This window comes from Mus caroli, chromosome 18, assembly GCF_900094665.2.
Source record: "Mus caroli chromosome 18, CAROLI_EIJ_v1.1, whole genome shotgun sequence".
Taxonomy (NCBI): Eukaryota; Metazoa; Chordata; class Mammalia; order Rodentia; family Muridae; genus Mus; species Mus caroli.
The window spans coordinates 19,817,140-19,839,678 of NC_034587.1; the positions used below are offsets into that span (position 1 = coordinate 19,817,140).

The 22,539-nt window shown below is 35.5% G+C and overlaps 1 protein-coding gene across 4 annotated transcripts in view; it reads right to left on the reverse strand.

Annotated features, from left to right (window-relative positions):
* Positions 1-22,539, reverse strand: part of Nol4 (nucleolar protein 4) — a 255,998-nt gene that overhangs the window by 72,096 nt on the left and 161,363 nt on the right. For 2 of the 4 annotated variants that reach the window (XM_029472168.1, XM_029472169.1), the window contains exons 6-7: positions 5,589-5,768; positions 4,643-4,834 (exon numbers count right to left, since the gene is read on the reverse strand). In XM_029472168.1, coding sequence (XP_029328028.1) covers positions 4,643-4,834; positions 5,589-5,768 — 372 coding nt within the window. The remainder of the gene's footprint in view (positions 1-4,642; positions 4,835-5,588; positions 5,769-22,539) is intronic. The other 2 variants (XM_029472170.1, XM_029472171.1) reach the window with 2 other exon arrangements.

The window sequence follows — 22,539 nt, forward strand, 5'->3', positions numbered from 1 at the left end:
ATTTAGCAACTCAGTAGATAATATTCTCTGTAAAATTTTACTAAAAACTTAAATGAGACATTTCTATAAGCAAACATAGTCTCATAAACAACCAAGTATATAATTTCTCATAAACAATCAGGTATGAAAATTTTCAAAAAATCGAGGTTATTGAATTCAGATATCTAAGCTACTTGGACTATGTTAATATAATAACAAAATTAAGGATAGAAGGGGATATAACATTAAAAGTCTCTTTTTACTGTAGTTCTTCTAAACATTTTTATTCGAGTCTTACAGAAATGCATGTAAACATGAACAGGCAGGTGACAGAGGTCTCTGTGCAAATTCAGGAAACAAAAGAGAGATATTGTAGCATATACTAAACTGGGGGACCTTCATAAGAGTCAACCCTGTCTTATTTAGAAAGGGTTGCTTTTATCCATTTCTGTTATCACTGTTATTGAATTTAAGGCCATAGCCCTTCAGAAAAACTGATTCATTTACTGGAACAACCAAAATTTGTTCTTAAAAGCAGTTGCTGAAGTAACTTAAGGGTCAACGCCACACAGGACAATCAATAACAATTTAACACACAATATTTTTCCAAGGTTTAAATTAATGGCCGCATAACTCCATGAACTTTTATAGTCCTCTGAGAATAATGATTGTACACTGGATTAAAATTATTAGATTCATTTTTCATTAAAAATTCTGTTTCTCTTTTTAATACTTCTATTTCTAATTCTTAAAATGCTCTGGTTTGAGGTTGGTGATAAGGACTTGGTAAAAAGTGTGTAGAAAAGAATCTTTATTCAGAGATTCGAATTCATGTGTTAGAAACACTATGCAGAGCATGTCATAATTAATTTTTTTCTGCTAAGGCAATCAAAATTCACTGACTGGGTAATTCTAAAAAATTTTATACATACATACATATATATACATACATATATACATACATACATATATATATATATATATATATATATATATATATATATATAATTCTAATGTTTGTTGAATGTGTTCAATGGAATCAATTAAACATATTTAAGTCTTCTAACCTCCACTTTTAAATCCAGAGGTTAGCCAGACACTTCATTTTGCACTGAGTGACAATTAGTGCATAGACTCACAGTTGGAGAAAGTACTGAGAATAAGCAACTGTCAAGTGCTGTGCCCTGGAGGAGACATCAATATCACCCTCTCCAAGGTTAGAAGAACAATAGAGAAGAGGTGACTGAAACAGTGTAATAAGGGACAGAGGATGGAAAAGAATCCTGTGAGAGACCTTTTGGATGTGACATGAGACTCAAAGTCTCAATGGGTACTAGCAAGAGATCCATAGATTGGGTTCATCAACATTCTATCCTGGGCAGGGAAGTTATTCATTAGGCTCTGCCGCTCATTGAGGGCCTATAGTCAGTCACATAATGCTTGCCGGGATAGAAGTCACACTCTTCAATGGTATAGGCACTGGCAAGTTTCCATTGTTTAAGTATATAATTGTTCAGTCAGCCACAGTTGAATAGGTAACTCTTATTAAATTCAAAGACAACAAAAATAACATGAACGTTAAACAGGAATAGACTTCATCTAGACAGTGGTAGAAAAGGAACATGAGCATTAAGATCCTCAATTATTTGTGTTGTGGTAAAGCACAAAGCAAGAATATCATTTTGAACTTGATAAAATCAGCAGGATTTTATAGCATAATCCAACAGTTACTGGGTTTCTGATACTTGTGGGGTTTCTGGTATCAGGGACCCTGAGTAAGTAGAACTTAGCTTGCTGATTGGTCCAGAATCTCCCACAAAATAAGCCTGAACTCTACAGTTGTCTTTTACAAATGAATTTAAAATGTCTTGATTTCCTCGTTGACTTGCTACATCTTAGAGAACAAGATATACATAAAAAATGTACACATCCTGAAAATTACTGAGATTCTTTGTATCATCAGAAAACATGAGGACAGAGGAAAGTATTTTGCTTTAATATTTTGAATTTTAAAACCCTGGTGGGTATCATATATTTAAAAGTTTAGAGGGCATATTTAGTTTACTTTTAATTACTCTGAACTAGCCACAACACCTCCTCCTCCTCTCTTCTCATTCATTTATTTCATTTTGTCATATAGGGATGACTTTAAAAAGGAAAAAATCTACTAACAATTCAATATTAAGGAATTTATTATAAAAGAGAAAGGACTCTTCAAGTGTGCCCACTGAAGTATCTGCTTCTCATTTCCAAGGGGGTATCCATATTAGGGAGAATGTAGCACCATAAAGGGCAGAATTGCTTGTGCTGCAATATCATTTTTATCTACATCTTTAAGGTAGCTAGAAAGGACCATCCTATTTCCATTTGAGCACTTCATGTCAGACAAGGGGTCGTGTCTCAAAATTATAATGACCAGAAAATGGTACTATTTCCTCAGTAATAACGAATCAGATGTGCCTTATATTTCTCTGTTCCCTTTGAAGTGCTATTTATATTATATACACTGAATAAGTGAACAAATGAATAAATGGAAAATATTAAAAGATAAGTATCATTTCTTTATGGCATGTTTAAGTTTAGTTTGTAAAACTTACTGACTTTGTATTAACCTACCTTTTTCTTCTAGACATCTCAGAAATGTCTACTGAATAGACATCTATGCCCAAGTGAGGACATACAACTAATAAAGTAGCAATGATGTTTTAAATGATGTAATGTCTGAGATAAATTTTAGAAAACATAATTCAGTGATGATTTCTTTCCAAAAATGATGACTTTAAACCACATACCATGAAAAGAAGGTAAGTCTTACTGAAAGATGAAATCTCTAAATCTCATTGAAAGATGAGTAGTGTCAGATACTTGCAAAAGTAATATTGATATGATACTATCTTAATTTTTATTAAAAGATGAAAATATGTGCAGTATAGTCTAAAGTATGCTTTGTTGCAAAAGGAAATTGTTTGTGTGCCTAGCCTGTTGGGGTTGAGCCATCTCTCCAACCCAGCCACTGGAATTTTATACCAACTGTTAAGTGGCCTTACATTTGAAGTCAACATCAGGTCTTTGAGATAAGATCAGCTGTGTCCCTTATCTGTCTCCTATTGTGCAGATTATAATAATTAGATAACCTACAACAGGGAAACTACTTCATTTTCTTCTAGCAATTCTCTCGTTCTCTCTTGCTCTACATTACCTGTATTATCTAAATCTGTTATCTATTATCACTCACTTCTACCGCTTTTCTAGTTAAATTCAACATGGATATGCTGGACCCATATATATATATTTGAAAGGCTCTGTGCTTGCTGAATGAATGCAGCACAGGAAATTCTTCTTCAGATGACAAATTCATAATGTATAATAACATTTTCTTATTATGGGTCCTTTGAAAGCTTATTTTGTGCTGGAAATGACTTGCAAAGGTTTCTAGAAAACACTTTCTGTGCTAGCAGATGGGAATTCGCCCGGAGCTATGAAATGGGTGACTGTACTCTGCAGAGGGTGAGCTGAGCCCAGGCAGGAGAGGCAGCATACAAAAATCAGATAACCGAAGGCAGTAGATTCTGCAGAGCCCCCAAACAGGCTCTCAACATATGCTCTACAATACAGAAAGGTCAGCTCCACTTTGGAGGACAATATGAATATGACAAGAGGTGGGATTCTTTATATAAGCATTCACTTTATAGAATTTTACCTCCATGAAATTCACAGTATAAAGCCATATGTTGAAACCTGTCTGATCTTTAAGCAACTTCTACCCATCACACTGAAGCAGCCAGGACAGATCACAAACACTAGTGATCTAGACTTTTATTTTTATTTTTATTTTTTTTTAGGTATGAGGGGAGAAAAAAATGGTCAGAAAGTTTGTTAAATACTTCTAAAGCATGAGTTGTAGCAGTGGTAAAGCATTTGTTTGTCTCATAGTGTTCAGAGCCCCTGGTTAGAACTTCATTATTTGCAGAAAGGAATAAAACATCTCTACATGTGTAAGCACACGTGTATCACTTGGAATGTAAAAAACATCATGCATGTATTGTCAACGTTGTTGGATTTATGTAGATAAAAACAGCAGTAGAAATTCACAATATTTTTATTTCCAGTTTCTACCCCAAAGTAGTCAATGCCAGGCAAACTTATCTTCTACAAAGCAAAACAGAACAGATGGACATAGTTAATATACTTTCATTCCATCTTAGTTTTCAAGGCTACTAGTTGTTAGATAGCAGATAAGGTGTTTCCTTACATTCATAAGATAGCCATTCTCACATGCCAAAAGCAGCAACTGCACCTTCAAGACTCATTAGCCTCACATTCACATCAGTAGTGACAGAAAGAAAACGAACACAGATGACATGTGACAGTCGGCTTCTCCCTAATTTTCTCTCATAGTATCCTTATAGTCTATGAAATGTTATCACATGGTTCTGTGAGCACTGGTCTCCCAAGAGAGTCCTTATCATAAAAACAAAGGGATAAATGCTTGGGAAAGATGAAAAAGAAAGGGGGAGGGGGGATAAACACAAGCAAATGAAACCCCCTTTGACCTGACGTCATGGAAAAATAAACAAAGACACTAAGATGGAAACAAAATAGTGTCATGGTTTACATGTGGGGTTTGGATGGAATCTAGGGCTGTGTTCAATTTATAACTCACCATCTCAAAACCACTTCTTTTCATCCGCCTGCAGGACTTGAGGTAAGTACGGATACGTTTTCTGGCACGCTCTTGATACTCAGGGAATTGTCGCCTGCATGAGTCAATGATAGCCTGGATCTTTTCTTTGGGCTGCTTAGAGATTGGGACCATTCGGTCCAAGTTTTCATCTACAAACAGCCTGACAAACATCTGTTGGCAAGAGGGAGACAGAGGAGAAGGGTTTGGAGGACTGCTCTCTTCTGTTCCTAGCTTCCTTTCTTGATTACCGAGAGGACAATAATTCTCTTTTTCTGGTTTATGCACTGGAGAATTTTGCAAATGGAAAGCCAGAAAATTTAAGCAAACATTCTTTTAATGATTTTCTAAATGGTTGAATTAAGTATATATATATATAGAGAGAGAGAGAGAAAGAGAGAAAGAAAAAGAGAGAGGGAGAAGGATAGGAAGAGAGAGAAGAAAGCAGACAGACAAACAGACGGAAAAGAATGGAAAAAATCAGAAAATAACAGTAGAACCAGGACAGCTTAGCACTCACTACATTCGCTTTTAATGATAAATGGGACCGAGACATAGCCACACTGCACAGTGGACTCATCTCTGAGAACAAACAGTTGAGTATTTTGTCATGCACAATTAAGAAAGCAAAGGAAATTACTGATGACAGACAGGCATAAGCATCAGAGGACTAAACTGAGCCCCCTTCAACCTAAGCAGACATGCATACTCACACAATACAATTCCAGTCCTCAGCACCCATTTGGTTTTAAAATTCTAAACAAAACACAGCAATTCTGGTGTCTGCTTGGCAAAGGGTGTTTCATGTACTTTTAAAATCCTTCTGAAAATTAAACAAACATGGTTCTAAAATATTCACACTGACCGACAAGCAACAGCATGAATGTGATGTGGTCAAAACATAGCCACACAATGTGGAGGGACTCACATTGAAAGCTTTCAGCCTCTCAGCTTCCACACCATCTGTCTCGTTCACCTTCTCCGAATCCTCATGCTCATCATGTTCATCTTCATCTTCATCTCCCCTGTTGAGTGACAGATCCTCTGCACCTCGATCAACACTCTCATTTTTGCCAGAGTCATAGCTGGAGTAGCTATGTGCTGGAGACTGAAAAGACAGGGTGACATTGATTGTCCCTCTTTAAGCCTCTACCCAAACCATCACTTTTATACTTTAGTTTTCATTCCAATGGTTTTTAAAAAATCATGGTTATTACTTGGTAACTCTAGATAGGTGGCATTTTAAATTTTTGATCGCAGTTAATTCGAATAGATTTATAACTCATTTCCTCTATTACACCAATAACATTTCAAGACTATATATAGTTGTATAGAACAGTTACATTTCTGCAGAAAAGTTTTATTGAACTTAGCACTTCAACAGTAATTAGTGTTTCTACTTGATATTTATATTAATAAAAGGAGCAGTCTGTGGTTAATTGACAAGGGAAGTATTGACTCATACTGTTGGAGGTAGATATGACTTCAGTGTGTAGCCAGCCTGCCTTTATTAATTTTCTTTGAACACACTGGAATCTGAAGAACAAGGATATTTGATTAATTTGCCCAGCAAAGATTATAAAAATATTACTGAGAATAGGGGTATTAACTATTTGATGCTTTAAATTAGATTTATAATTTATCTAGGAAATCATCTTAAAATAATGTCTGATTTGCACATAATAAAAATATGTGACGCTTCTTCCTGACACATTAATTGTGTCTATACCTTAGCATGTATAAAGGACAGGGTAAATTAAAGCTAGATGATTAGCTAGATGCACTGCATATTTCAACATAAATAATTAATAACCTGAAAAATTAAATATTCAAAATTCATTCTCACATATTAACTATTGATGGCCTCTGTAGAGGAGAACTTGGGGTTGGTTAGAGCACACATGTATCCATGTGTAAATGATATTACTCTATAACAAGTTAACTGATTTAGATTAGATTGTTTGTAATTGGAGATATTCAACTTTTATATATAACCACATATTTTGTTTTAGGATCTACTGACTAATTTGAGAGTTAGTTTAGGAGAACTGGGTTGAATGAAACTCTCAGTGTATGTTGTGGTAAAAAGCTTAATTGTACACAGGTAGCTAGACAACAGATTATGTTTTATGGTCCCACTCATACCAGCTATTACCACCAATACCAAAGGCTATTGAATTATTAAGCAAAGATGCAAGAGAATGTAAAGATGACCTTTCTGTAGTTGCTTTTATTATCGGCACAAAGATTTTGAGATATCATAAAACAAATAGTTAAAATTTTCAATAGAGGACAAAGAGAAGAAATTAGTGTTTATAACTAATCTACTGGTTCCTTTTGTGCTTGCAGCTATCCAGTGAGAAGCTACCATCATCCCAATACTTCACACAAAAAAACAACTTTCCAACACCTAAACAAACTTGTATCATTAACACAATAGAATATGCTTGTTTAAACTCAGCTCTGCCTGAAGCAAAAAGCTATAAAGAAATGTATTCCTCAATACACATCCTCTCCCCTCTTTCCCCTTCTCCCTTTCTCTTAAGGTATAACAAAAGTACTTTTATTAAATCTATCATACATACTAATATTAAAACTAAACAACAACAAAAAAAGTTCATTCAGCAATCCTCTATTTCCTAAAGAATCTCAGGATATTATTTCTATTTTCTTCTACAGGAGTAGTCTGTGATTTAGAAATCCTTAGTAATAAGCTGTTATCTGTTATATATCTTTCACATATAAGGTGTATTTAAGTTATTAAATAATATATTGTTGCTGCATCCACTTCTTTGTTTCAACTGAATATAGAAAAGGGATGGCATTATCATCATTCAAAAGCAACTAAGTTTCGTTCCTAAGGCACTGGTATTAAAGAGGTTGCAATAAGTCTATTTTTCATTTGTTGAATGATCATCTTTTTGAGTGAAATACATTTTAAGTATAAAATACATTAAAGAGAATAAACAATTATTGAACACATTTTTAAATAAGATGAGGACAATAGAAAAAAAACACTATTTTTGTTTTAATTGTCTAAATACCTGTGTGAATAATTTCTTCCCTCAATAAACCTTTGTCAAGAATCTGTTTAATAATAATGAGCTTTGATTTTTGTCTCAGCTTCACTCTAAGTCTTACACGTATGTATGACTTAAATGAAACCTGAGTGAAATAATTAAGCAACTTTCTCAACCTTCATAAATAGCAAATGAAATTAAGAAGATTTGAATCCAAGCAGTATCACTTTGAATTGATTATATTAAGTGTATCTTAACTATAAGGTGTGTGTGTGTGTGTGTGTGTGTATGTGTGTGTGTGTGTATGTGTGTGTGTGTGTGTGTGTGTTTGTGTGTGTGTGTGTGTGTGTGTGTTTGTGTGCTGTCTATGAAATTTCTACTTACTGTTACAATGTTGGGGAATCAACTAATGGGGCAATGCTTTCTCATTGCCAACTTATAAAATGAAACATCTTAGATATGACAGAAAGCCCACTCCATCTTTTAATATGTAATTATAAATTCAGTTTAAGATATGAAAGTGAACATGCCCTCAGGAAATCTGAGCCATGGCATGTCTGATATGTTTTGTGTAGGTTGAAGGTGTTTAGTGGTCTATAGTCAAGTGATGCATGGGACTTCACATGCTGCTCTATATTGATATGACTGATTTGTACAGGAGAACTAGCATTAGCACATTTATATATGGCTGGTTTGGCAAGTTAAGGTTCTTGTTGCCAGGCCTGACAACCTGAGTTTGAGTTCCAGAGCCGACATGTTGGCAAAATAGAGCAAGCCTTTTATGTTGCCTAATGATTTCCATATGTGCACTATGGCACATACATGCATACACATATGCACTCGCATACATACACATAGAAACACAGTGAAGATAAATAAAAAATTTAAAACTCAAATCTATAAAAATGACTGAATGCATGAGGATGGTCATGAGAACACTGCGTAATTCCAATATGTCTGAAGGATAATTTTATGTGTCATGTGCATAACAAATTGGTTGAGTATTTGATTAAGCATGATGCATGTGTATGTCTGCTAAGGGGTTTATGTATGAAGGTAATATTTGAATTGGTGTTCTCAACAGTGTAGATTTTCCTTCCCAGAGTTGGTGGGCAACATCCAATTCTTTAGGAGACACAATGTACAAACAGGAAGAGAAACAAAGATAATCCTACCCATTGTGTCTGACAGATTGAATGGAGGCCAAGTGAGGCTTATTCCATGTGCTTGCCAACCTTTAAACTCACGCTTAACACTACAAATGACTTTCCTAGTTGTGTGCCTTTCAGAGCAATGAATGTGGCCCTTCTTGGTTCCCAAAATTCATTGACTCATATATCTGCATATCATCCCACCTCACTCTCTCCCTCTCCCTCTACCTCCTCCTCTCTCCCCCTTCATTCCCCTCCCTTCTCTTCCCCCTCTCCCCTTTCCCTTCTCTCCTCCTCTCTCCCCGTCTCCCACTCCCTTTCCCTCTCCTCTCTCTCTCCCTCTCTCTCTCTTCTATCATTCTATCTATCTATCATCTATTCCCTTTCCATTTTCTTAATTTTACTGATTTTGTTTCTTTTGAGAACTCTAAGAAAATCTATTATTCACATTATTAATGGTTCACTTATGGCTGTACAAATTGTCAAAAGTAATAGAAAAGTCTAGGCCATTCAGGTTCTACCTGGTAAGGTAGAACTAGCTAAAGAGTCAGGGATCATGGGAGTTGGAGAGTGGAGAGAATGCTTGATTCTAAAATAAGAATGGGTTTCACACAAAGCAAAAGAGACATATGTAAATGAGCAATCAAGGCAATTTCACAAATGCATACCCTGGTGTCTGAGACCACCATAGGCTGTGTTGTAGCTCTTATTTATTTTTGATCTCATAACATTGGCGTTTTGCAAGAGTCTCTATTTCAATAGATGAAACACTTCAGATCCAAACCTCCCGTTCAAAGTCATATACTTTCATCTTAGTGTTTACATCAATAGAGCTGAGCTTGGCAGTAGGCAGAATCCAGCAGAGCTATATGTCCAGAAGAAATCTTTGTAACACTTGTGGTTCAAGTTCAACCGTGCCTCAAATTGAGCCCTAGACCAGTGGTTCTCAATTTCAGTGTTGCAATTCCTCTGATGTTTGAATGACCTTTTCACAGTGATTGCATATCAGATAGCGTGCATATCAGATATTCATATTCATTGATAATGGTAGAAAATTTAGTTATGAAGTAGCAGCAAAATAATTTTATGGTTGGGGTCACCACAATATAAAAGGGTCACAGCATTAGGAAGGTTTAGAAACACTGCTCTAGACCTTTTCACCATGTGACATTTTGCATACACCACCCACTCAAAATCCCTTTTATATCTTATTTAAATTTGGGTTTTATTAGCAGAAATCTAAAGTGGTACAGAGAACAGTTAGTGTAAGACCAGGTTAACAGTATATATTGGATCCAATGATCACTTAAAAACACAGATGGACCCTACTAAGCAGTCAATAGCATCATGGAAAACAGAAAAAAAACTTTTCTTCAGTTTGTTAGCATGGAAAAAAAATGAATGATCTCTACAATAGGGGATCTTAAAGGGTCAATGTCTCTTTAATTTCTTCACAATGATGACTTGGGAGGGGGGGTAGGACAAAGATTACACTAAAATATAACTGAGCCATTAGCAGAGACACACTGAAGCCAAATCACTCACTTTAATGGAGGCATTAAGCTTTAAAAATGGGCACTTTTTGCAGTTTGAATTATTAGCAATATTATATTACCTAATATAATAAAAGGTAAGTTCAATAAGTTTGAAAGGTTTCTCCTTAAATATATTAAGGATAATATGTTTTAGGTGGCACTGTGCAAGATTTGAAAAATGTTATAATGTGTTTGCCTGAATCAAATAATTCAGTAAATTCAGCTTTTCTACATATGGCAGAGGGCATGAAGTCTTCATTGTGTGCTGTACATACTTGGAATGGAAAAGGAAGTATAGCACTAGACACATGAGATAAAGCCCAAGCCTCCAGACTTGAAGACATATAGTGACTTTAAAGCTTGATGAACTGTGTGGCCTGATGGCAGCAAACCAAATCTCTGATAGCTCAGAATTCTATTTTTTGAATACAAATTCTTCCCTCTCTTTGTAGAGGATCTAGCAGTTGTGGCAAATCAGATTAAACCCATTGTGTTCTGAGATCTCATATTCTGTTGGCTTCAGTGTTGAAATCATGAACTCCAACAAAGCCTACTAGATATGTTTGTCCTCATTTTCTTGCAGACCAGATCAAGACAAAAATGATCCCCCTCTATCTTTTTTCATAGCACCTAAGATATATTTTTCTTTTGTTGGTGTTTAAATTTGCTGGTGCTTTTCTTCCTTCTACAGAGCTGTTCCATTTTGCACAATGAGGATGTGAATAACTGGACTGGCCTCATGGACTGATACAGTAAAATTACTACAGGTTCCCAAAATAACTCAAAAAAAAAAAAAGATAGCCATTTGCTTCATAAAACTTCAATTTCAAAAACCATGTTACTACTTCAGAGATAAAAATTAAAAGTTTAAATGAAACTATAAAACTAAAAAATCTATTAAGAAATATAGTTCAAGAAAATAGGCATACCTGGTTTTCTCAAAATACAGATGTAAGTTTAAGTGGATAAGGAAAGATCATAGCTCTAGGTACAGTCTGTTGCTTTTGCCATGTGTTTGGCTACAGTCAGCAAAGACTTTCAGAGCACACATTTGCACTTCACTTTGGCAAGATACCTTGCTCTCATAGTGTCACCAGGGTTGAACTCTGAAACATCCCCACTAGAGCAAAAGCCTAGAACAAGTAGGACAGCAATGCCCTTGTGCTTGGGATGAGACATGACTAGATCTGTATTTTATGAGGTACACAAACAATGGAAAACTAAGAGTTGAGAAATGTTTACATAAGGAAGAATATTGGAATTAAGTGCCAGATGCCAACAGTTCGATGATGTGCCATATATAACTCTGATAGAGCATTGATCATTATGCAAATCAATAACATGATGGTTGTAGTCTGCTCTATGTTGCTGTGTGGCCTTCAGGTTAAAGTCTATATCCAGGGAAGCCAGGACAGGAGGCTAAAGGTAACAATCTGGAGACAGAAATAAAATTCAGACTATGGAGGATACCACTTACTGGCTTGCTTAGTCTACACAGCACAGAGCCCCCTGTCTTGGAATATTATAGTCCTCGGTGGGTACTGCTACATCAATGATGAAACAACAACAACAACAATAATCTTTAGTTAAGGTTCTGTCTTCCAGGTGTGTCAAGTGACAATAAAAACTAGCTATGACAGTAGTGCCAGGAGTCATGAAGGAGAAGCTAAAACCTAGCAGGTGATCTTCCTGAGATTGTTCTGTCATGAATTAAAAATCTATGATGGATTTGTTCCTTTAGGCAAGGCTAAGGAGAATTTCATTTAGGAAAAGTTCCTACTATTGATATGCTTTTCATGTTAAATATATATAACAATCACTAGGTATTAGCCCATACATTTGAGCAGATTTCTGCAGAACAATGAAGATCTACTGTCTTGTAGTGATGCTATATAGAAAATAGATGACTTATTAATTCTTAATGATTAACCTACAAGAATTCCTAAAATTATATAGGTAATTATTAAGCTCTTTTATAATAGGACTGCTATTAAAGTCCTCTCTGATAAGCAAAACTGCAATGAGAACTCTTCCAGTCATCAAGTGTCACATGCAATTGCTTCTGGGATACCAAGCAGGCATCTGCAACTAAGAACCCATTTTGTGTAAACCTATGATGAACTTTTTTACCACGTAATCATATAGTCTGAAAGATATATAAGTGCTAAGGAAAAAGAGAGAAGGAAAACTTTTTAAAGCAGAACTGAACTCAAGAAGAACTTAGAAGTAAAGGTACAGAGCTGGGCATGGTGGCACACACCTTTAATCCCAGCACTCAGGAGGCAGAGGCAGGTGGATTTCTGAGTTCGAGGCCAGCCTGGTCTACAGAGTGAGTTCCAGGACAGCCAAGACTACACAGAGAAACTCTGTCTCGCAAAACCAAAAAAAGAAGTAAAGGTACAGCATTGAGAGTAAAGATATTGAGAGTAAGCGTATTATTGTGACGTCCCAACAGAAGGAAAGAAGGACATGAAAAGAAGAGACTGCCGACAGCTTCTTAGAGAGAACTTTTTGGAGGAGAACTTTTGTAGAAACTTTTGGCAGAACTGAAGAGCTTAGAAGTAAAGGCTAAAATCACTTTTCAGTCTGTCCCCTTTGTCTTTCTGCAACTTCAACTAGCTGATTGGGAGTTAGAGCCCTGTAGTTCCCAGGTGAAGGCTACTTTACATAACCCCCACTGATTTATGCTGCAGTACTAAACAGTTCTTACCTAAAAGGGACTTAGGCAGGTCAGCTACAGTAGCAAAGTGACTTAGACTTAAGATCGGTAGATGTTTGATTATCAAAGAGCAACTCTAAATAGCTCCTAAGATCAAGTCTTACCCCACTGACTCTCTTCCCCTTTTGCTGCCTCAAGAAGAACCAACAAGAAAGGACAATAGCCAGGGCTAAGCCCCAGCACAGTGGCTCTTTTCCACACAGATAAGTCATTTATGCACTATGCCTCTTTTATCTTTATATCCTTGAACATCACCCAGCACACAGTACAAATATGGAAAACACTAACCTAGCCAGTAATTGCTTTTACTTTGGACTTGTACATATCATTTAAGTTCATGTTTCAACATGTTTTAAAGGCTATCAGTATAATCAGCTTGAAGTCTCAAAATCACAAAAAGTCACTCAAATACGCATAACAAAACACCCAACAACAGTGAAAAAACTAGGTCTACCAAGCAACTAACTATTCAATTGAGTAAGCAGATAGCCTCAATTGAGGAACACTAGTTTTCAAAGTGTGCCTGTTAGACTAGCTGCAGTAGCAGCATAGGAAGTCTGGGAGATACACAATTGTTCAGCTCCCATCCCAGGAAATGACTGCATTAGATAAGATGCAACTGAGTTCTGTAGTGTGTATTTAAACATGACAGCTATAGGAGTCTGGTGTGCATGCCAGTTCCAGAACAACTCATCTAGAGCTACTTTCTCCTCGCAGAAATTATGGCTGCTGGTGGAATGAGTTAAATGAAACAAGAGAAAGTACACAGAGAGAAATCCAAGATAAAGGACTGTACCCTACTGCTCTAGAAACATAGACATTCGAGATGTTAGAGAGTGAAATCTAAGATAGAGTAGAGAAAGCAGAGCCTGATGCTCGGGCATTTATCATAAATAAATTCAATTCAGAAATGAAATCAATGTTTTGAAAAATGAGGGTATTTTATTACGGATGAGGTATTAGATCAAAAGCAAATCATTAGTTTTTGTAGTTGTAAAACCTTACTATTTACATATGAAGACATGTATAAATGTCTGTATTTGTTGAGGGTTCAGGTAGAAGTGTTGAAGGGTGACATGAAACGGGAGACTGAATTTTGGTTTTAAGATACCACAGAAACACTAGGAAAAAGATGAAGTAAACAAATACGGGGTGTTACAATCACCATTTTTGAATTGGGGGTTCCTTATGTTATTGTCTCCATTTAAGATTTTTAAAACATTTTTTTCTTATTTTGTATTGTATGTTTTTGTGACTTGTATGTCTTTCTCTTGAGTTACTAATCATGCCAATCAATCATTCCACCTTTATGAGGAGATGTGCTCCTGTTTCTAACTTCACAGGACTGCATGCATGGCTCTGAGGCTGGGGCTATGTGGAAGTTTTACAGTTTAGAGAGGAACATTTTGAAATACTAAATTCAAAATTATAAAAAAAAAAAAAAAAACAACTCATGACAACATTTAAAATGCCTAAGCATGCAATTAGACATTATGATAGCAATTAACATTAAAAATACACCTGGATTAGTTTACAAACCCACTTGCCCCTAACCCAGCTCTACTGATGTGTTTGTCTTCCACATTTCTTAGCCACATGCTCTTTGCTCCTTCATGGGACATATTTTTAATATAGTCTAGGGAAAAATAGAAGATTCATTCTCACTCCTGTGCAATAAAAATGTAATTCATTGAGTATTATTTTGATTTTCTTAGTGTTTTATTGCAAGACTAGGTAAATTTTTTGTTGTTGCCAGCTTAGGGAATGTTCATGTCTTAGTCATTAAGTGTTTGGGCAGTTTTTTTTTTCCCTGAACCATAAATTAGTCTTTATTTTAAATGACAAAAATCACAACTCAAGACAACATTTAAAAACTTAGAAGTGTAATTAACATTTAAGATATACCTGGAATAATTGAAAAAGTCTAAATTAGCACTTGTAAATTCAGAAAGATTTTATGAGTTTTATTTCTTTTTTTGATATCTATTTTGTGCCTTAAAATGCATTCTATATCAGAATGGTGTTCTTTGATTTCAGTCTTCCTATCATCATTGATTTAAAAAACATTAGCAGTGTAATATCCTCTCAACAATATATTGTACAAAGAAACACATCATAGATAGAAAGCACAATTTCTAAATTAAAAATCTGTATTTTGATATTTTACAGATGGTCAAAATTAGGGTTTTAAACTATAAAAATCCAGATATATCATGTTGATCTTCTTCGGGGCATTAATAAAAAATAGCATAGAAAATTTAAAATTAACTGGTCAATAACTGACAATAATTTGACATTTTTTCTTTATTTTTCCAAACATGAAAATAATTTTTGCATTATAATTTTGATGAAACTCTGCAGACAGTATTCCATCAAGATTCTGAAAACAAAATTTTTAGTTTTTCATAAGACAGAATGGTTGAATGAAATTAGTCCATCCTGCATAAAAAGATAACATATGTTCTTGGGACTCTTTTCCTCTTATTGGGTTACTTTAACCAGCTTCTATATGAGGGCTTTTGCCTTGTGCAGGACATATTTAAAGGGATCACAATAACAATGCAATTTTATTTGTATCTGGTTTTGCTATGTATTGTTTTTGGTGTTGTCTCTTGGAGGCCTGCTTTTTCCCCATGAGGAGATGAAAGGAGAAGTAGAACTGAAAGAGTGGGAGGTTGGGGAATATGGCAAGAGTAGAGGGAAAGGAGACTGTGGTCAATAAGTATTGTATGAGAGAAAAATCTATTCTCAATTAAGAGAGCACAATAAATAATTATCAAAAAAAAGACACAACTCTCCTGTTTACAATTGGTCCACTGAACCAATATGTAGCCTTTTATTTACTGTTACTGACTCTATTTCCTCCTGTTTTCTTCTTTACAATTAGAGTCTTGAATGTCATAATCTTCTTTATGTTTTTTAGCTTTTCATAATTTGTCTGTAAAAATTTAAAAGTTTTAAGATTGAAAATTTGAAATTTATTCTGGGTTATGCTTTCTCTACTTTCTGGTGCTGTCTTGGTTTTCTGAAATTTATTTCCTTCCCTAACTGTGTGAATGAAATAACCTATATAACTCTGAAAAACTATGCAATTATTTTAAAGTTAATACTTATTTTGAAATTACATGTGAATCATTTTGAACTATACAGCCTATTATCCTTCTATTTTATACAGAAGTATTAGTGAATCTATACAAATGTTTTCTTCTTAGAGGATCAATGCTGCAAAGACATATTGAATCAGGAGCAATTTTGTTTGCCATTTGTTTGGGAATTGCCAGTTATTAGATGGGAAAACTGTTTGATACAGTTTTCTTTCTTTTTTTAAAAGAATTAATTTGTATTAGATATTTTCTTTATTTACATTTCAAATGTTGTCCCCTCTCCTTATTTCCCCTCTGAACACCCCCCTATACCATCCTCCCATTCTCCTACACTGGGGCATCGAGCCTTCACAGGACCAAGGACATCTCCTCTCACTGATGCCCCACAAGGCCATTCTCTGCTACATATGTGGCTGGAGCCATGAGTCTCTCCATGTGTACTCTTTGGTTGGTGGATTACTCCCTGGGAGCTCTTGGGGTACCAGTTTTTCATATTGATGTTCCTCCTATGGAGCTTCAGACTCCTTCAGATCCCTGGGTACTTTCTCTAGCTCCTCCATTAGGGACCCTGTGTTCCACTTAATGGATGGCTGTGAGCATTCACTTCCATTTTTGTCAGCACTGGCAGAGCATCTCAGGAGACAGCTATATCAGGCTCCTGTCAGCAAGCACTTGTTGGCATCCACACTAGTGTCTGAGCTTGGTGATTGTATATGGGATTGATTCCCAGCTGGGACAGCCACTAGATGCCCTTTCCTTCAGTTTCTGCTCCACACTTTGTCTCTGTATCTCCTCCCATGGGTATTTTGATCCTCCTTCTAAGAAAGACCAACTTATCCAAACTTTTGTCTTCCTTCTTGAGTTTCATGTGTTTTGCGAATTGTGTCTCGGGTATTCAGAGCTTCTGGCCTAATATCCATTTATCAGTGAGTGTATACCATGTATGCTCTTTTCTGATTGGGTGACCTCACTCAGGATGATATTTTCTAGTTCCATTCATTTGCCTAAGAATTTCATGAAATCAGTTTTTAATAGTTGAGTAGTACTCCATTATGTAAATGTACCACATTTTCTGTATCCATTCCTCTGTTGAGGGGCATCTGGGTTCTTTACAGCTCATGGCTATTATAATTAAGGCTGCTATGAACATAGTGGAGCATGTGTCCTTATTACATGTTGGAGCATCTTCTGGATATACACTCAGGAGTAGTAAGGTTGGGTCCTCAGGTAGTACTATGTACAATTTTCTGAGGAACCACTAAACAGATTTCCAGAGTGTCTTACCAGATTGAAATCCCACCAGATATGGAGGAGTATTCCTCTTTCTCTACATCCTTACCAGCATCTGTTATCACCTAGGTTTTTGATCTTAGTGTTTCTGACTGGTGTGAGGTGGAATCTCTGAGACATTTTGACTTGCATTTCCCTGATGACAAAGGATATTGAACATTTCTTTAGTTGCTTCTCAGCCATTCAATATTCCTCAGTTGAAAATTCTTTGTTTAGCTCTGTATCCCATTTTTAATAGGGTTATTTGGTTCTCTGGAGTCTAACTTCTTGAGTCCTTTATATATATTGGATATTAGCCCTCTATCGAATTGGTAAAGATCTTTTCCCAATCTGTTGGTTATCATTTTGTCCTATTGACAGTGTTCTTTGCCTTACAGAAGCTTTGAAATTTTATGAGGTCCCATTTGTTGATTCTTGATCTTAGAGCATAAAGCTATTGGTATTGTTCAGGAACTTTTCCCCTGTGTCCATGTGCTCAACACTCTTCCCCACTTTCTTTTCTATTAGTTTCAGTATATCTGGTTTTATGTGGAATTCCTTGATCCACTTGGACTTGAGCTTTGTACAAGGAGCTAGGAATGGATTGATTTGCATTCTTCTACATGGTATCCACCAGTTGAACCAGCATCATTTATTGAAAATGCTGCCCCCTCCCCCCCACACACACCGGATGGTTTTGGCTCTTTTGTCAAAGATTAAGTGATCATAGTTGTGTGGGTTCATTTATGGGTCTTCAATTATATTCCATTGATCTACCTGCCTGTCACTGTACAAATACCATGCAGTTTTTATCACGATTGCTCCACAGTATAGCTTGAGGTCAGGAATGGTGATTCCCCCTGATAAATTTATTCCCCAAATAAAAGTTCTTTTATTATTGAGAATAGTTTTCTCTGTCCTGGGTTTTCTATTATTCCAGATGAATTTGGAAATTGTTCTTTCTAACTCTATGAAGAATTGAGTTGGAATTTTGATGTGAATTGCGTTGAATCTATAGATTGCTTTTGGCAAAATGGCCATTTTTACTATATTAATCCTACCAATGATAAAAGTCTTAGAAAGATCAGGAATTCAAATCCCATACCTAAACATAGTAGAAGCAATATATAGCAAACCGGTAGCCAACATCAAACTAAATGGAGTAAAACTTGAAGCAATCCCACTAAAATCAGGGACTAGACAAGGCTGTCTACTCTCTCCCTACCTGTTCAATATAGTACATGAAGTTATAACCAGAGCAATTAGACAACAAAAGGAGGTCAAAGGGATACAAATTGGAAAGGAAGAAGTTAAAGTATCACTATTTTCAGATGATATGATAGTACACTTAAGTAACCGCAAAAATTCCACCAGAGAACTCTGTAAGCTGATAACCAACTTCAGCACAGTGGCTGGATATAAACTGAAACTAACCAGTGCCTTTCATCTACTCAAAGGATAAATGGGCTGAGAAAGAAATTAGGGAAACATCACCTCTCACAATAGTCACAAATAATATAAAATATCTTGGTGTGACTCTAAGTAAGCGAAATATCTGTAGGACAAGAGCTTGAAGTCTCTGAAGAAAAAAATCAAAGATCTCAGAATTTGAAACAGTTTTCTCCACAAAGTGATATGGACAATAAATAGTAGACAGATGCCTTAGCGGCTTTCAGACCAGTTATGTGTCTATGCCCTGTAAACGCAAACATTAAGATAAAGCTGTCTTGCCGAGTGTGGTGCCACACACCTTTAATCCCAGCACTTGGGTGACAGAGACAGGTGAATTTCTGAGTTCGAGGCCAGCTTGGTCTACAGAGTGAGTTCCAGAACAGTCAAGGCTACACAGAGAAACCCTGACTTGAAAAACCAAAAACCAAAAGCCAAACAGCAAAAAACAAACAAACTAACTAACTAAAAAAANAAAAAAAAAAAAAAAAAAAAAAAAAAAAAAAAAAAAAAAAAAAAAAAAAAAAAAAAAGTTGTCTTTAAGGGATTTCAAATAACATAGATAGATAGATAGATAGATAGATAGATAGATAGATAGATAGATAGATAGATAGATAGATAACATGGGCATAGAGCATATATATTTCCCTAAAGTCCATCTGTTGAAGGCTAAGTTTATAGAGCTTGACACTGCTAAAATGTTATGGAATCTTTAAGGAATAGAGCCATGGGAGAAAGTTTGTTCACAAAGTCCATGCCCTTGTAGAGGATGTAGAGAGCACATTGTACGACTGATTTCCTTTCTCTGGCTTCTTAGCTCTAATTGGAAAGTATTTTTGCCTTACCACCTGCTGTTATGATATGCACTATGAAATCTCTACAACCTCAATTCTGTATTTTCTCTTAGTTGTTTTTATTTTTTTTTTCCTTTACAATAGCAGGGATCTGCCAAATAGGAAAAAAAAGAACCTTTCATTTTAACGTATACATTAACTTGAAGAATGTTCTATACTAAACCACGGCTTCAAACATTTAAGTCTCTGTGTCTCCTGTCTACATTTCCTACACATTGTGGAGCCAGAAAGAGCAACACATGTTCACATTAGAAGCTATGGAGATAAACATCTTTGGGATATAACACCATGCATCCTCAGTGTTGTGGAACCCCTGGAAATCCCTCCTGTACTGCTCTGGTTAACAGAAGCTAAAGTGTGTGCCCCAAAGAGTAAGGCACCTTTTCTCCCTGAGTACAGCAGTCTTATAATTCATTTCTTATACAGTAAGATCATGATTACAAGAGAATAAAAGCCTACCATATTTACATTGATAACAGTAACATTTCAATTTTACATTAATCTTTTTAAAGAAGGGAATATTTTCTGTTTTTGAATTAGTTTCCCTTTATAAAAATAATGAAACATAACAATTTCTAGACTTCTTGGTGGCAATGGATCCCTTGGACCCCTTTGAATACACAGTCAATGTAAGGCATTGTTCCGCCTCAGAATCACAAAATTGATACTCTATCCTTCTAATGTTTTCATAAATATGAATGTGTTCTTTCTGGTAAAAGTTGTTAGTCATCTAGAACTAATGAACTGAATACTACAAGCATTAACCTATGAGAAAATGAGCAGAAAAATGTAAAACCATTTAAACATGTTCTGAGTTTTAAAAACACAGCATAACTATAGTAATAACTCCTAAATCTCCTTGGCCAAATTAAATAACTTGAATAAAATGTGGACTTGAATATACACTCCTCAAAGAAAACATACAAATGGCTAGTGAGAGACTAAAGGCAAACACAAAAGTCACAATGAGATTTCACCTCAAACACCTGAGAAAGGCTGCTATGAGCACAGCAAAGGTGCAAAGGTTTACAAGGGTAAATGCCAGTGTGAACAGAGAAGCCAGGACCTTGGAGAACCACTGACGACAGGGTAAGACAGCATAACAGCTATGGAAACCAGGGAGGTAACTCCACCATCAGTTAACAACAGGATTGTGGTGTGGTTCACAAATGCTATTCCAAGGTCTCTACTGCAAAGGAGTTAAAATCAAGAGCTAAAAGTTATGATCAAAGCCTCACATCCATAAGAGCACTGTCCTCAGTGCCCAGTAAGTAAATTCAAAACAAATGGTTCATTATATGATGGTTCCGCATACATGAAGAATCCAAAGGAGACACATTCATGGACGAAGAATGCTGGATGCTGGGGATGGGAGCAAGAGGGCAAAGCGTTTTTATAGAAATAAACATTTAGTTCCAAAAGATGTCAGCTTGATGGAGATATTTGATATAACAATGTGAATGTCCTGAATGATGCACTTTACAATGCTAGAATTGTATATTGGGTGGTGGGGGAGGATATTGTTGTGTTCTTTGTTTTTCTGGTCACAGAGCCACATCACAAAGAGATATTATGAAAACGGTATTTGTCTAAGAAGAAATTTGGCTGATCTTTATTTCACATAATACTGAAATATCACACTATACCCTATAACCAGTAATTGAATGGTAATAAAAATTTTTAAATTGTTTGAGGAATTGTCTTGATTTATTCATTGAATGCTTATATAAGGAAAAATATATCACTGCAAGAATTTGACATATAGCCAGTTTGTCAAAGATTTTATTTTTATTACATAAAAGAGGAAAAAATAATGCTAGAACCGACATTTCAATTTTATTTCAAATCCAAATATGTATGATTTCAATATACTTTAAATTAAAAAATATTACTTTATATATGGGTGTTTTGCCTACATGTATGTCTTTGCATCATGTGCTTGTCTGTTATCAACAGATCCTGGAAGCGTATGTTGAATCTCCTAGAGTGACAGAATTGGCTCCATGTCCTCTGAAAGGGTACTTAGTGTTCTTCACCAGTAGACCATCAACCAGTCCCATAATGGTTTTGGTTTTTATCTTAATTTTAATCTTTAATATAATTTTAATTTTAAATAATTTAATAATTTAATTTAATACTTAAAATTATTTTAATTTAATATATTTATTTTTATTTTATTTTTATTTATGTGTAAAAATCACACTGCAAGGGTACCTGTAGAGACCAGAAGAGGGTGCCAGATACCCTAGAACTGAACATACAGGTAGGTGTGAACCTACTGATATCAATAAGAGAATAATAATTATTAACCATGATTCATTTCCCCAGCCCTCAATTACAATATTAATAAGAGAATGAATCTATCCAAGTATATATTTTTGAATCTTCTAGTAATAGTTATTACCAATGATACTGATTTTACCACTAATTAGGACAAAATATACTTTATCATAGAAGATTTATACCTAGTAAATGAAGACAGAATATGTGCCTTATTTTTTCATGGTTTTAAACAGAGTAACACTATTGGGTCATAACACTGAAGTAGATTTCCTAGAGTGAATGGCTAATTTGTTTCTAATATTTTGTATATTGGATATGAAATATCCTTCAGAGACATATATGTCAAGTGTTCACCTCCTAGCTAGTGATATGTTGATAGGCTTAGGAAACTTTAGGAGGTGGTACACAGAGGAGGAAGTAGGTCATTGGGAATGGATCTCGTCCTTGCCTCTTTTCTTGCCCTTTTCTCTGATTCCCATCATTAGGATCATCATT